Here is a 15,321-nt window from a genome sequence, read left to right as displayed (position 1 = left end):
CCACCATCTTCCCTACTGAACCCCCATACCAAAAACCCTGAAATCTACTTTTCCATCCTGTAATAACTTCACCAATATGCTACCTAAAGTGTTGTGGCTTGCTGATCTTCATACCAGATTGGTAATTTGCTCCATGGGTCATAATCAAAACCACAGGGGCATTTTGGGCTCTGTGCCAGGGTCTCTGAGCCCCCTGGCAGGGGTCTGGGCTGCTCAGGACAGCCAGAGGGATGTCCTGGGTCCTGACAAATCTTGGTTCCACAACAATGACAAATCCTGCTTCAGAGCCTAGACATAACAACAAAATTTCAAGTGTTATGTTTGCCCAATTATCCCAACATAAAAAGGCCAAACAATATTAAAAATAGTAACAATTTTAATTAAATAGTTTAAAAAATATATAAACAAGGGATAATTTGGTTCAAATAATAGCGCATAAGCAAAAACAACCGCGGGGTACGGAGGGCAGAGTTCAATGACCCTTGCCACTTCACGTACAGGTTTGCCAAGTGGAAGTCACCCCTTATATGCCATGTGTCAATGCCATCTCCTCCTATTTTCCGTTCGTCACTTTTCTGTCTCCGCCTTCATTACCACCTTTATCACGCATGCGCCATCACTCGGTTTGGTGGTCGCACAAGTCTTTGGGGGTCGTCACTGATGAAGGCCCTGTAGTCTTCTTCGTTGTCCTTTAATTCACCTTTGGGTTACACATGCGCACCAAGCCAGTACAATGTAAGCCAAGACTAATGTATCACTGCATCTACATATCAAAGCAATAAGTCCCTTATAATTAGCATTTTCTTGGACCCAACCAGGTTCTTGGTCATTTTTAGCAACTGTATCTTCAGCTTCTTTCCTGTGGTCCTTGAGAACATCTGCTGGGAAGGGGGGGTGGGTGGAGCCCCTCCTTTCCCTCTCTTCTTTGGCATTACAACTTTTAGCTATTAACTATTTTATTATTCTCAAATATTAATTACTGTATCAATATTGATTACTGTTTCAATTTTTATCAGCACGAATCATACCTATTTATCACACAAGTACATCTTAATCCCCGAGCCCTGAGCCCCCTGTCCATCGCTAGGGACTCTGGGGTTTCCCCCCCTGCCCCAGTGTAGGATTGATGGGGGTAGCACAGTCGGGATGGACAGAGATGAGAGATCTCTGCAGCCAGGTCGTGGAACTTGGGTTTATTGCAAAGGGCTTGGGTGCAGGACCCTGCTGGGATTTGGGGTTTATTGCACAGGGCCTGGGTGCAGGGCCCTGCTGGGATTGGGGTTTATTGCACAGGGCCTGGGTGCAGGGCCCTGCTGGGATTTGGGGTTTATTGCAAAGGGCCTGGGTGCAGGGCACTGTCGACGGAAGGAGACCCAGACATCAATTTGATCATCACAGGCCCAATTTTATTGATCAGTACGGCGGGTTAAATACAGTTAATAATGAGCTTCATACATATTGCAAAAGTTGAGCTCAGGATTGGTCAGTTACATATCAGCACCTACGCCTACTTCTGCATTCCTATGGTTCTACTTTTGATACTTTTCACATATTCTCAGGATATATTCAGGACTAATCTCTACTCCCTCTCCTCATGTTGCAGCAAGGTCACTGCTGACCTTTCCTTTTAGCTTGCTGACTGCTGACTTTTCTCCTTCAGCTTAACCAGCGGCATCATTTCAGTATGGCCTTTCTCAGCTAACCAATTATTAATAATACTCTCCACAGGGCACTGCTGGGATTTGGGGTTTATTGCAAAGGGCCTGGGTGCAGGGCCCTGCTGGGAGCTGCAGCCACAGCTCGGAGCAGGCCCGAGAGAAGAGAGGGGGAGAGAGGATGAGAAGGGAAGAGAGTAGAAGCGTAAGAGAGTAAAAGGGCTAAAAGCATCAAAGGCAAGAGCTAGGAGACAAGAGGTAAGAGCAAGAGTAAGAGAGGTAAGAGCTAAAACAGCAAAGTTCCCATTACAATATAATTAATCTTCTTCTGTGTTGAATATTCTGATTCTCACTAACCAATCTAATACAAGATACAAATCCTACAGCATTTTCATACCACCTATAAGAATCATTACATTACCATACTGTGCTACATTTTAAACCCTAAAAACTCCTCTGTGGTCCCCTTCAGTAGGGGCTGCTCTGACCCTGGGACCTGCCTGCAAGCAGAAGGAATTGTTCCATCAAAAGGGGATTACTTTCAGCGGCCACACCGTTGTTTTCCCGTTGTTCAGTAACTAAGGGATCTCATAGCTTGCTTTCATTTCAAACTCGCTTATAGTTTCCATATTCTTAAAATCTTTTGCCAGACAATCATATTTGTAAGGCTTTCCTGTTTCATCTTCCCCAACACCCCAAAGCCGGCGCTGCTGCGGCCGTGGGGCAGAGGGGGTGCGAATGGGGGATCCGGGATTGGAGCGGGAGGAAGGGGAGGGAGAGGGGAAGGGGAGGAGCAGGAACAGGAGCAGCACGGAGGGAGCAGCCCGAGGAGGAGCAGCAGCCGGGAAGGAGCATTGCGGGGTTCCACGGCGAGCCCGCAGATCGGCTGGGCCCGGCAGCATCGCATTGCCCCGCGTCCCACAGGTGAGCGCCGAGGGGAAGCGGCAGCTCCGGGAGGGGTTTTGGGGGGGAAGAGGGGGATTTTGCTGGGGTTTGGACGTTGCCGATTCCGGAGTTATGAAAAGTGCGTATTATATGGCTCTATGCAGATATTTACTGTGGGAATCCATAAAATCAGAGGGGTTTGGGAAAGCTGCAAAAGGCAGGCCTCAGAGACAGCAGAACTGTGAGTAGAGCGCAGCCATGAGATAGGTCAGCAGAAAAATTGTTTAAACTGTAGAAAAAGAAAGGGCAAATAGAACAATGGCCTGTGTATTAATGCTTGTCTGAATAGCTCTCTAAGCTGCAGAAAGTTTATCTAGCAAGATATTAGGAAGGTTAAAGCTTAAGAATGGAGCTCTGTGTGTTGTGTTTTAAGGCTTACAAGCAGGTATTGTATTCGAAATAAACAAGCATTGTTTTAAGCAAAGGTATGTGTGCTTATGGTGTGTGAAAAATTTTAAAAGTTTAGTAGTAATAAAATGTTTCTAAAAATAGTAATACAATTAGAGTAGTAATAATTTGGACAATTTGAATTAGGACAATACGAGACAACAAATACAAAGAGTTACGGACCTCTGGGTACCTTTTTCTGGGCAGCATGAGCCCGAAAAAGGACCCCCGCTAACAAAGATTAACCCTTAAAAACAATAGTCCATTGCATATTCATGCACTTCATACATGATGCATAAATTCCATTCAAACACAGGATTCTGTCTGGTCAGTGTCAGCTTCTTCCTCTGAATCCTGACAGCACCTTCGAGGCAGGAAGAAGTTCGTTTCTTCTGGTAAGAGAGCAATAAATTCTTTTTCTCTTGAAAGATTCAGGTGTCCTGTGGCTGCTATCTCGCTGGAAGTCCTTTCTTTAAAAAAGTATCCTACATGGCATCGTTTCTATTTTAACAATTTTTATAACCTAAAACTATATTTAACATGGTACTTAAGAGAATTAATACAGCATTACTTTCTAACACAACACATATAATATTCATTTAATATTTGCGAAAAGTCAATCATAAAATACAGGCATTTTCACATTTACCATATGTATTTTGGTATACTGATTAGTAGTGCTGTATTAACAGTTTAATAATAAATGTAGTCTTGTAATTAAAAGGTAACTTTTGTAGTTAAAAGAAGAACTATGTCAGTGAGGTTTTTTTAAAGAAAGGAATGAGGCACTCGCATCAGATAGCAGCCACAGGACACCTGAATCTTTCAGAAAAAAGAATTTTTTGCTCTCTTACCAGAAGAAACGAACTTCTTCCCGCCTCAAAGGGGCTGTTAGGATTAGAAGGAAGAAGTTGATGATAGCCAGACAGAATCCTGTGTTTGAATGGAATTTATGCATCATGTATGAGGTGTAGGAATGTGCAACGGGTTATTGTTTTTAAGGGTTAATCTTTGTTAACAGGTGCCCTTTTTCAGGCTCGTGCTGCCCAGAAAAAGGTACCCGGACATCCATAATTCTTTGTATTTGTTATCTCGTATTGTCCTAATTCAAATCGTCCAAATTATTATTACTCTAATTGTATTACTGTTTTTAGAACCATTTTATTACTATTAAACTTTTAAAATTTATAAACAAGTGATTGGCGTTTTTCACAGGAGTTGAGTCCCAAATATATTTTGGTGTCGCTGAGAGAGGTATTTTAAATTTATTTGATGAAGGGGATACTTTTGGATCTCTCAGGAGTGCAAAGGGGAGCAGGGGAAGCGCTGAGTGCCTAGAGTGGGGGGATGCTGGAGAAAGGGGACCCTGGAAAACCTGATGTAAAATTTCAATAGCCAATGTGAATTTTACTTCTATACCTTTTATTTTAAAGCAAGCACGCAGCGCTGGGTGGCTGGGGAGTCACTGCTCCACTCATAGCACACACAGTTCAGTAAAGTATATATACTGTTTTTAAGCCTACAAAGCATTTTCCAATGTGCTCGGTTAGTCCAAATTAGCAAATATCAATAAGCTGGGAGCAGTAATTTCACAATATTTCTAGGTGGTCATTGATTGCTATCCTTCTTGTGATTGTCTGGAGGGAGGCCTTGCAAGTGGTGTCTGCTACATGATTTTGTCAAGTGCATCAAGCTTGTTATTATACATAAGCTTTTAATTGCTTTGTTGCAATATCTCTTAGCTTTACCCCAACTTCCTCTATTTTATTCTAAGCATCAGTCGTCTTGCTGCCTCATCTCTTTTGCTCTACTATACTTCTTTGATTTTGATGCTTTATTTGTCTATTTGGTCAGAAAGTTTCAAAACCTTTCTTTGTGTCTGTTTTGGACACAGCAGATAGAAGCATTTGCTGATTCCATTCCCAACTGGCACGTGTCACAAAAACAATTTCCACAGAATCAGGGGAGGGTGAGCCCTGGGACCCCCAAAACCCCCTCAGCATGCCTGAGCAGGACCCGGGAGAGGGGGAATGCCCAGGACCCATGGGCCCCCCAGCAGCTGTGAGAAGAGGGACCCCCATAACCCCACAATAAGGACACTGGAAATGGGGCACTCCTGGGAGAGGTTTTTGGAATTCCTGATTTTTGGAGGTATTTCTGGCCATCAGACACTCAGTGACTTCTAGAGATGGACTTGGCCAGTGGGACCTTCAAAGCCAATGTCCTGGCTTAGGGCAATTTTGGGAGGAAAAACTCTAAAGGTGTTTCCTGTAGAAGAGCAAAGTCAAGTGGCCCCACCTCCAGCTGGTTCTGGAAAAGTATTTGCTTTGAGTGAAGTGGAAAAAACTGTTTATTGAACAGGCAAAGCACTCACCAGCCCCAAAAATGAACAGTATTAAACAATAAAATCTCTTGCTGCTCCAAAAGAGATGACAAACTCACAAAGTCCCTCCATGAGCTGTAGCTTGGCTTGCTCAGTCTCTTATCAATCTCCTATGAGTCTCTCTGGTGCTGGAAATGCTGTGGCCCAGCCCCAGTGGGGCACAGGTGTGAGCACCTGGTGCTCTTCTGGGTGTTCAGTCCAGAGCAGGTTTAGACAGGTCCAAAGAAAAGGAAAAACCAAAACCCACTGTCCAGGGAACTTCTCTGCCTCTGCTAGCTCAAACTAACCAAAAGCAAAGGAGGGCTCTGTCCCGCTGTCTGTCCATCTGCAGACAAGAGAGGAGCAGGAATGTGGAGGAGTGAGAGAGGTTCTGAAAACAAACTCTGTGCTTCTTCTTCCTCCCTCTCTGCTCTCAGAACCAGTGTTAAAGGTGCAAAGCTTATTTCAGGCAAATGGGGATACGAGCATCATAATTTCACCCCTGGGACCCCCAAAAGACCCTCAGCCTGTGTAAGCAGGACCTGGGAGAGGGGGAATACCCAGGACCCACAGCTCCCCCAGCAGCTCTGAGAAGAGAGACCCCCATAACCCCAAAGTGAGGACACTGGAAACAGGGAACTCCTGGGAGAGGTTTTTGGACTCCTTGATTTTTGGAGGTATTTCTGGCCACCAGACACCCGGTGACTTCTAGAGATGGACTTGGCCAGTGGGACCATCAAAGGCAGTGCACTCACATCTTGTTTTTCCGCCAAACCAGGATTTCCCATTCCCAAACCTCATCTGGATGGAGAAGGCTGCGAGGAAGAGGAAGATGCCCCAGGGCACTGAGGCAGGTGAGAAGGAAGTCGGTGCCCCTTTTCCCCTCTCTCCTGCTCCATCTCCCAGCCCAGCACGGCTCCGGCTGCAGCACAGCCCCACTGCTGATGCTGTCCAGCCAGGGATGCACTGGGGGGATCTCCTTCCCCTTCCCTCTGGCACGGAGGCAAATCCCATCCTCTCCTTGTCCTTCCTCCCCCAGGGAAGGAGCTGAGGATGGAGACCAGGGAGGACAAATCCCCACAGCAGAACCTTGTGGCAGAGGCCGTTTTGAGCAGCTCCAGGGCACAGGAATCCAACGGGGAGGAAAAGCCCCAGAGATCCCTCAGGAGGAGAGGCTGCAAACCCAGCCCAGGGTGCTCTGAGGTGGAAAGACCCAGTCTGTGCCAGGAAGGCAGCCAGAGATCTGGCCAGAGCACTGAGGTGGTGTTCCATGAGCAGCTTGATGATGGCAAGAAGCCCCACCAGTGCTTGGAATGTGGGAAGAGTTTCGGCAGGAGCGACCACCTGCTCATCCACCAGAGGACCCACACCGGGGAACGGCCCTATGAGTGTGGGGAATGTGGGAAGAGCTTCAGGATCAGCTCCCACCTGATCGTCCACCAGAGGATCCACACCAATGAACGGCCCCACAAGTGTGGGGAATGTGGGAAGAGCTTCAGGATCAACTCCAACCTGATCGTCCACCAGAGGATCCACACCAATGAACGGCCCTATAAATGTGGAGAATGTGGGAAGAGCTTCAGGAGGAGCTCCAGCCTGAAACTCCACCAGATGATCCACACTGGGATACGACCCTTTGTGTGTGGGGAATGTGGGAAGGGTTTCCGTGACAGTTCCCGCCTGATCATCCACCGGACAATGCACACTGGGGAGTGCCCCTACATGTGCTCAGAGTGTGGGAAGAGCTTCATTGAGAACTCCAGCCTGATTCTGCACCAGAGGATCCACACTGGGGAGAGGCCCTACAAGTGTGGAGAATGTGGGAAAAGCTTTAGGCAGAGCTGCCATCTGAATGCCCACCAGAGGATCCACACTGGGGAGAGGCCCTATAAGTGCAGGGAATGTGGGAAAAGCTTCATCGACCCCTCCAGCCTGACTGTCCACCAGAAGATCCACACTGGGGAGAGGCCCTACAAGTGCGGGGAATGTGGGAAAAGCTTCAGTCAGAGCACTAGGCTGATTCTGCACCAGAGGATCCACACCAGGGAGAGGCCTTACAAGTGTGGGGAATGTGGGAAATGCTTCAGGCAGAACTCTAGGCTGATTGCCCACCAGAGAATCCACACTGGGGAGAGACTATGAGTGTTCTGAGTGTGGGGAGAGGTTTCAGAGCCGATACCGTCTCCTCAAGCATCAGCAGATTCACACAGAATAGAGGCCCTTCTGCTGCCCTGACTGCAGGAAGGGCTTTTAGAAAAACTCCACCCTTGTCACCCACCAGTGGATCCACACTGGGGAGAGGTCCTGACAGTGTCCCAAGTGTGGGAAGAGCTTCTCCCAGAACTCTGCCGTGACCCAACACCAAGGGAGGCTGCAGTAAGGGATGCCCAACAAGTGCCCTGTGTGCAGGAAGAGTGTTGCCTTGATTTTTTAAGATTTTCTGAGCCTTCTGATGTTTACATTCTTGTAGCAAACTTTCTCAAACACTTTCTGTAAATAACTTATTGTTTTGCATTCTTTTATAGAAGAAGAAAAATATGATGGACTGTTAGTTTGTCCAGTGTCATTGGAGAGGTGGCACTTTCACCCTCCAATCCACGGTCGCTTTTAGAAAACTATAAATGTTGGAGTCAGGAAATAAACTTCCCTTTTCTTCCCCTTGAGAGCAGCAGTGTGTGCGCTCGTGTTGTTTTGTGTCCTACAGTGACAGGAAGAGCTTTGAGCGCTGCTTCAACTCCATTCCCCAGTGGGGACCCCCACTGGATGGTCCACAGTGACCCTTGCTGGGCGGAGACTTGGTCATCCATGGTCCTGGTGATCCATATTGGGAAGACACCTGGCTGGTGGTCTCCACATCTTCCTGGCTCACCTTGGGCACTTGGACACGGCCAGAGAAAAATCCATTGGGATGCAAACAGACATCAGAATTTCATAGTGGACAGCACAGTTTTTTACTTTCAACCCCAAAAAAGTCTCACCTTTTGCATCCTATCATTCTTCGGGTGGCATCCAGAATTCCAAATGGTGTTGGAGGTCTTCTTTTCCAACCTGAATCATTCCATGATTCTAATTCTCTCTGGCCCACCAGCATCTTCCACAGCCAAATGGTGATTGACTGGGGCAAAACCCAGGATTTTGGAGACAATGGAGTGGAAATCCCTCTAGAAAAGGTCCTTTCTACCCGCCCAGGTACACGGATACTCAGCCAACATGGACACGTAAATGCTTTTATTTTCTTTCATTTTTCATTATCCTTCACCCAACATTGGGGTAAATATAAAGACATTTAACTAACACACGGATGGTGACATTGTGGGACATGGGTGGGGGAATGGTAGAGATGGGGACAAGGACCTGGGTGGGAACATGGTGGGGATGGGGACAAGGACCTGGGTGGGGATGTGGTGGGGATGGGGACAAGGACATGGCTGTGGATGGTGATATTGAGCATGGGGGATGTCACAGATAGAGATGGTGACATGGGGCTCTATGGCCATGGAGGAGGACATGGGGCACATGGCCATGGATGGTGACACAAGTGGCCTAGAGACAAGTCCATGGGTTGACATGTCCATGCCATGGGGTGTCCTATGGCCAAGGACAACACATCCCCACCACCACCATGATACCGTCCCTTTCATGCTACCATTTATTCCCTGCTCCTCCCCACTGTCACCCCACTGTGAACCCAGCCAGGGACAGGGGTGGCACTTGGGGACACTCCTGTCCCCACTCCAGCACATACCTGGGGCCAGCAGAGAAGGGGATGAAGGACGATGGGGACCGTTCCTTGCTGTTCTCCAGACTGAACGTCAGAGGACTGAACACCTGGGGTGACACCGACACAGTCACACAGAGGGGACACAGCTGTCACCACCATGGTGACAGGGACACCTCAGAGCGTGGCCCTACCTCAGGCTTGGGCCAAAAGTCTGGGTTGTGGTGGGTCCTTTAGATGCTCATCAGGCAGATGACCCCTGGTGGGATGGGAATGGCCACTTTAGGGACAGCAGATGAGGGTGGGTGGTGACACTGGGGACACCCTGGCCATGCCATACCCTTGGGGATGACACGGCCATCACACAGGGGGATGTCCTCAGTGCAGCGCCGGGACACAGCAGTGACAGGAGGGTGCAGCCGCAGGCTCTCCTTGATGCACATGGTGGTGAAGGGCAGCTGGGACGGGTCCTCCCTGGGGACAAGCGGGGGTGGCACCATGCTCCCAAGCCACATGACTGGGGTGGCCCTGGGGACATCTCACCATTCAATGTCTGCAGTGTCCTGGCCAGCCAGGAGCTCCTGGACCTCCTGGCAGCATCGCTCCTGGTGCTCAGGATGGCCGGCCAGGTTGTAGAAGAGCCATGCCAGGCCACTGGCCGTGGTGTCATGGCCTGTGGGGACACTGGGTGAGTGAGGGGACACTGAAGGGCCTCTTCCCCAATGGCACCTGTGAGCTCGTGCTCACCCTCACACATGAAGATGTCACCCTCAGCCGCAATGTCCTCGTCCGACAGGGTGCGGCCATTCTCGTCCTGCAGGGGCAAGATGAGCCACGGGCCACTGGGGCCACCAGTCTGTGGCCACCTGGGGCCAAATCCCATCCATGGCCACCACCCTATGGCACCACCATCCCACTGGCCACCAGCTCTATGGTCAATGCTGCCCATGGCCACCACTGTTCTCCTGTGGCCACCAGTCTATGCCCAAGCCCCCCATGGCCACCAGCATCCTGCTGGCCTCTATGGCCAACCCTTCCATGACCACCAACACCCTCTTGACCACTTCCATGTCCCCATGGCCACCACCCCAGCCCCACCTTGGTGAGCAGCAGGATGTACTCGCTGGGCCGTCTGCACCAGAGACAATGGGGGGACACTGTGGCCACCAGCATGGATGATAGCAGGACCATTGGGGCCACCAGAATGGCCAACACGGAGAGTGATTGGACGGGATGGCCAGTGGGGACCATGGCAGAGCCAGCACAGCCACCAGGATGGCCAGCAGGGACAATGGTAGGGTCACCAGGGCCACCAGGATGGTGTCATGATCCCCTCGTACAAGCGGGGGTCATGATGGTTCGTTAACTGATCTCAGAGGGCAAAAGCAACACGGAAGGGGATTTTGGTATTAATCAAAACAAATGCGCCTCTTGTTGAGAGCCCACAGCAGATGTGATGGAAGGATTAGAAAGGAGAATAAAGGATAGAGAGAGAGAGAGAGAGAGAGAGAGAGAGAGAAAGAGGGGAGGAATCGCTGCCAATCAAGAGATGAAACCCTCATGGTCAAGCCAATAGATCGATCTTGTCACGTCAGGGAGAATCTCAAAGTCTTGGTTCTATTATAGTCCTCCACCAAAGGGGGAACAGGTAAGTCTATTGAAACCACCAAGAGGGAACAGATAAGTTTACAGACAGTCCATGTTCTCAGCAGTGAGCAAGACCAATTGTTTTCTTGGTCCAGGGAACACACCTGCAGGCAACACTTGGCAAACATCTCGCTGCAGTCCGGCCAGCCCCCTGTGTTAGAGTTATAGGGGTCTCAGTCTCAGCCCTTGGGAGGGGGCTTCAGTCTCCGTCCATCACAGTGGTCGTGAGGCAGGTAAGGGAAACCTCAGACTGTCTCTTACAGATGATCAATGGGGACAGGTGACACTCGTTCCTGGCTGTGGCTCTCGTGGCTGAAGATGCACTTCTGGAGCGTGTCCAGGGCGAGGAGGCTCAGGGGCTGCAGCACTTCCAACTCCACCGGCCCCAACCAGCTGCCTCTGCTGCTGCCCCCCACTTGTGGGCAAGGACTGGGTTGGGGAGGGAACAGGGAGGGGATCAGGGACAGGGAATAAATTTGGGGGTGGGACAAGGGTGGAGAGGGACAGGAGTTGAGAGGGTGTGAAACAGGAATGTGGTGATGAACGAGGGGTGGGGTTGGGGTTTGGGGGCAGGTTTGAGTTTGGGGTATGGGACAGTACAGAATTTGGGTACAAGATGGGACTCGGGGTGCAGGACAGGACTCAGGATGCAGCAGTGGGTGCAGGAAAAAATTTTGGGTGCAGGACTGTCCTAAGGTGACGTTATGATGCTTGTATCCCCATTCATCTGTTCTGTTTATGCTGGATATTATGTTCTGTGCCTTCAAGACTGGCTCTGAAGAGCGAAGTTTTGTTTTGGTTTTGTTATCAGCCGCTCCCCCATGGCTGGCAGGACACAGAGACAGGGCAGTACATGGTGCTGCTTTTGCTTTTTGCTTGGCTTTTTGCTTTGCTCTTGCTTTTGTTTCTGCTCATTAGTTAGTTTAGCTAAGCACACCAAATTTTTCCCTGGACTGTTTTTCCTTTCCCTTTTTTGGAGCCACTCAAACCTGCTCTGGACTGGGACCTGGGAAACACTGAGAGTTTGCACCTTGTGGCTGCAGCAGCTACCCCAGCACTGGAGGGACTGATAACAGAGCGACCACTCCCAAGAGAGACTTTCTGAATTTGTCATCTTTTTCAGAGTGATGAAAGAGTGTTGTCACGTGGTATTGTTCATTTTGTGTGCTGGGGGTGCTTTGCCTGTTAAATAAACAGGTTCTTTCCACTTCTCTCCAGGGAATCCTTCCTGACCCGGTTGTGGGGAGGGGCCGTGTGCGTTTCCTTTCTGGAGGAGCCTCTTTGGAGGTTTTCTCCCAGATTTGCCCTAAACCAGCACAAAATTTGGTGCCCAACGTGTGGGGCTTGAGAGAGAGTGGAAAAAACCCTGTTCTGACTGCATTTTGGTTGCCATTACTCTGTGTTGGTATAAAGCAGTTAATGGCCATGTTTTCTGAATTCATAATGTCTCTTGGGGTGGAGGCTTGCATGCATTTCTGGTTCCCAGGTGCAGAGGATCATTAATGGGACATCACACCATGATTAATATGATCAAGTGAAACCAATTTATTACAAAAAGCAAGCCATATTTATACTGTTCTCTATTGTTCATACCTCAAGCTAATACATGATTGGTTAAATCCTTTTTACGCACGCATTTTGACATTTCAGTTAATTTTAGTTAGTCTTTCTTCTTCATGCATCTCACTATGGTTTTCTTGTGTGCCTTTGCATCCTGAACCGTCTGCTGCTGAGCGTGTTCTTCTTCTTTTGTGTCCTTCAAGGGCATGGTGACCTTACTCAGTTTCTATGAAGGCTGGATTGTGCACATGTTGCATATGTCCATTCTCCTGCAAAAAACCCTCAGCACTCCTCTCAATGCTTTCTGGTCATTCAAGTGCCCTTCAGCTGACTGGTTTCATGCTTCAAGCTTCAGGGAATTGCCTAATATTTCTGAAGCTCAAATAAATATCATCTTAGTCAACATCTTAATTGTGTTTATATCTCACAGAATTACCTTTTCTTTTGTCTTTGTGTGAAACTGTTGCTGTACGGAAATCTCTGGGGGATGGTGGACATATGGTTTTGGGACATCCCAGAGCACTTGGACCTTGGCTCTGCACAGGAGAGCTCTTCATCCCCTTTCTCTCTTTTCCTCCCTCTGGGCATGGAGGGAGCTCCTGACTTCAGTGTGTGACTCGTGTGTGCAAAGAGCAAATCTGGGCAGAATTGGGGCAGGGAGGGTTTGGGGAGACCTTGGGATCTGTGCTGGGCACAGAAGGTGTTTTCCATTGCTCTGAGGCTGTCTGCTGTGGAAAGTGGATTTAATATCCAGCAGAGGAATGACTTTTGCATTTGATGGAACTGTGCTTTCCCTTGGCTTTGTTGGCTGAAAAGATACAGAGGTGCACACACAGAGTTACCAACTCCTGGATTCCAGCAGTGTTCAGACAGAAATTCCAAGAGGAGGTAGGGTCAAGATGTGTGCTTGCCTTGTGGTCAGCCTTCAATACCCCTTGGTCTTCCTGGGCCCTTTCCCCAGATGGGACTTGGGCTCATTTGGTCCCTCAGGAGCTGGGCTGGGGCTGCAGAGGTGGCCGTGGAGCATTGCCTGTGCTGTGCCAGGGACTGGCAGCCACTGCTGGGCTGGGATAGAGGCTCTGGGGGGATTGGGGTTCCAGGGCAGGGCAGGGCTGGGGTTCCAGGGCAGGGCAAGGCTGGACCTGCCCCTTCCTCCCTCACACACAAAATGTTTCAAGCCAATGATCTCCTCCAGTCTGTCACTACAGGGAATGCTGGAAGTGAAATCCCAATTGTGGCCAAGGGCACCTGGCTGAGAAGGACAGTTCTTTTCCATAGGAAGGAAAGCACAGAGCCTCAGTGTTTGGAAGGCAGGTGAGAGTCTCACTGGGCCAAGGCCAGCCAAACTGGTCAGGAATGGCAGATTTTTTTTGTGAGCAGTCTTTGGATTTAGGGATTTCTGGAGGTGGAAGACCAATCTCAGCCATGCATGCCTGGAGAAGTAGGACAGTTGTTTCTCATAGGGAGGAAAGCACGGAGCCTTCCCCAGTGTTTTGGGGACAGATGGGAGGTGACTCTCCTGAAACCATTGCTTGCCACACTTGTCCTGGCAATATTCCTATAGGAAAAATTTGGAGTTGAAATCCCAGTTCTGGCCATGGGTGCTTAGAAGAGATTGACAGTTCCTTTCCTAGCAAGGAAAGCACAGAGCCCCAGTGCTCCAGGAGCTGATGAGAGGCAGCCCTTGACACCCCAACATCAGCCAGAGCTGTCCAGTGGCCCCTGGGAGGCCAAGCCAGCCAGGCCTATTCCATGTTCCCTCAGTTCCATGGGACCCAATGGTCCCTTGCTTCCATGTGTCCCTGAGGTGCCATAATGCCCCCTTGGTGACACGAGGCCCTGAAGGGTCCCAATGGTCTCCATGGTTCCATCAGGCCCCACAGAGCCATAATGGTCTCTGGGTTCACTGAAGCCCTGCTGTGTCACCAAGGCCCCTTGGTTCCATGGGCTCCAGTGGTGCCACAATGATCCCCTTGGTTCCACGGGCTCCAGTGGTGCCACCATGATCCCCTTGGTTCCACGGGCTCCAGTGGTGCCACCATGATCCCCTTGGTTCCATGAGGTTCCCTAGTGTCACCACGGTGTCCTTGGACCCTCTGGGACTCTCAGTGTGTTCCCAGTCACCCCCAGCATGGTTACAGACACTCCCAGTATATCCCAGTTGCCCTCAGCACACTCACAGTCATTCCCAGTCACATCCACTTGGCCCAGTAAGGTTCCACTTTCCACCAGTATGATCCCAGTCACTCCCAGTGAAGGGAATGGACCGGGATGGACTGGGACAGGCTGGGATGGACTGGGACACCGGGATACACCAGGATACACTGGGATACACCAGGATAAACTGGGATACACTGGGATACACCGGGACACACTGGGATACACTGGGACACACCGGGACATACCAAGACACACCAGGATACTCCAGGATACACCGGGACACTCTGGGATTCACCGTGCCCAGCACTGGGACCCACTGGGAGCAGGATCAGAGCACACTGGGACTCAGCAGGGCCAGAACTGGGGCAACAGGGATCATAGTGGGACCAACTGGGATATACTGGGAGTGACTGTAACCATACTGGGGGTGACTGGGAACACACTGAGAGCGACTGGAGTAACTGAGTCTACACTGGGGGCAACTGGGATTGACTGGGACTGTGCTGGGGAAGACTGGGATCACAATGGATTCATACTGGGATCATACTGGGAGTGACTGGGTCTGTGCTAGGGTGTCGTGGTTTTGGTTTGCTAATATAAGATCTCTTTAATTTTGAGATTTTTTTTGGCTAATGCACTAAAGAATGTGGTGGGTTTGGTGTTGGTTAATTACTAATACACTTATTTTTGGTTGTGAGATAGGATTAGGAGAAAGGTAAAGCAGGCTCAAAACTTTAAAAGGGTAGAAAGAAAAATTTTAATAATAGTAAGTAAAAAGAGAAAAAAGGTAGTAAGAATCAAAGCAAACTTTTTAGAATACTTCTCCCCACAACTTTTTCTTTCTCACTGATAATGTAAAGAAACTAAACTTAAGATTTCTAGTCAGT

General features: G+C 49.4%; 1 protein-coding gene across 1 annotated transcript; it reads left to right on the top strand.

Annotated features, from left to right (window-relative positions):
* Nucleotides 1-6,130: 6,130 nt before the first annotated feature.
* LOC131571863 (zinc finger protein 664-like) lies at nt 6,131-8,309 on the top strand. The gene is given in 3 exon segments (XM_058824617.1): nt 6,131-6,203; nt 6,389-7,484; nt 7,486-8,309. Coding segments are annotated over 3 exon segments (1,317 nt in total). The 5' UTR covers nt 6,131-6,154; the 3' UTR covers nt 7,658-8,309.
* The last annotated feature ends 7,012 nt before the right edge of the window (nt 8,310-15,321 follow it).

Source organism: Ammospiza caudacuta, unplaced genomic scaffold (assembly GCF_027887145.1).
Source record: "Ammospiza caudacuta isolate bAmmCau1 unplaced genomic scaffold, bAmmCau1.pri scaffold_39, whole genome shotgun sequence".
Classification (NCBI taxonomy): domain Eukaryota; kingdom Metazoa; phylum Chordata; class Aves; order Passeriformes; family Passerellidae; genus Ammospiza; species Ammospiza caudacuta.
Note: the sequence above shows the minus strand (reverse complement) of the source record. Positions and strands in the feature narration are given on the sequence as shown.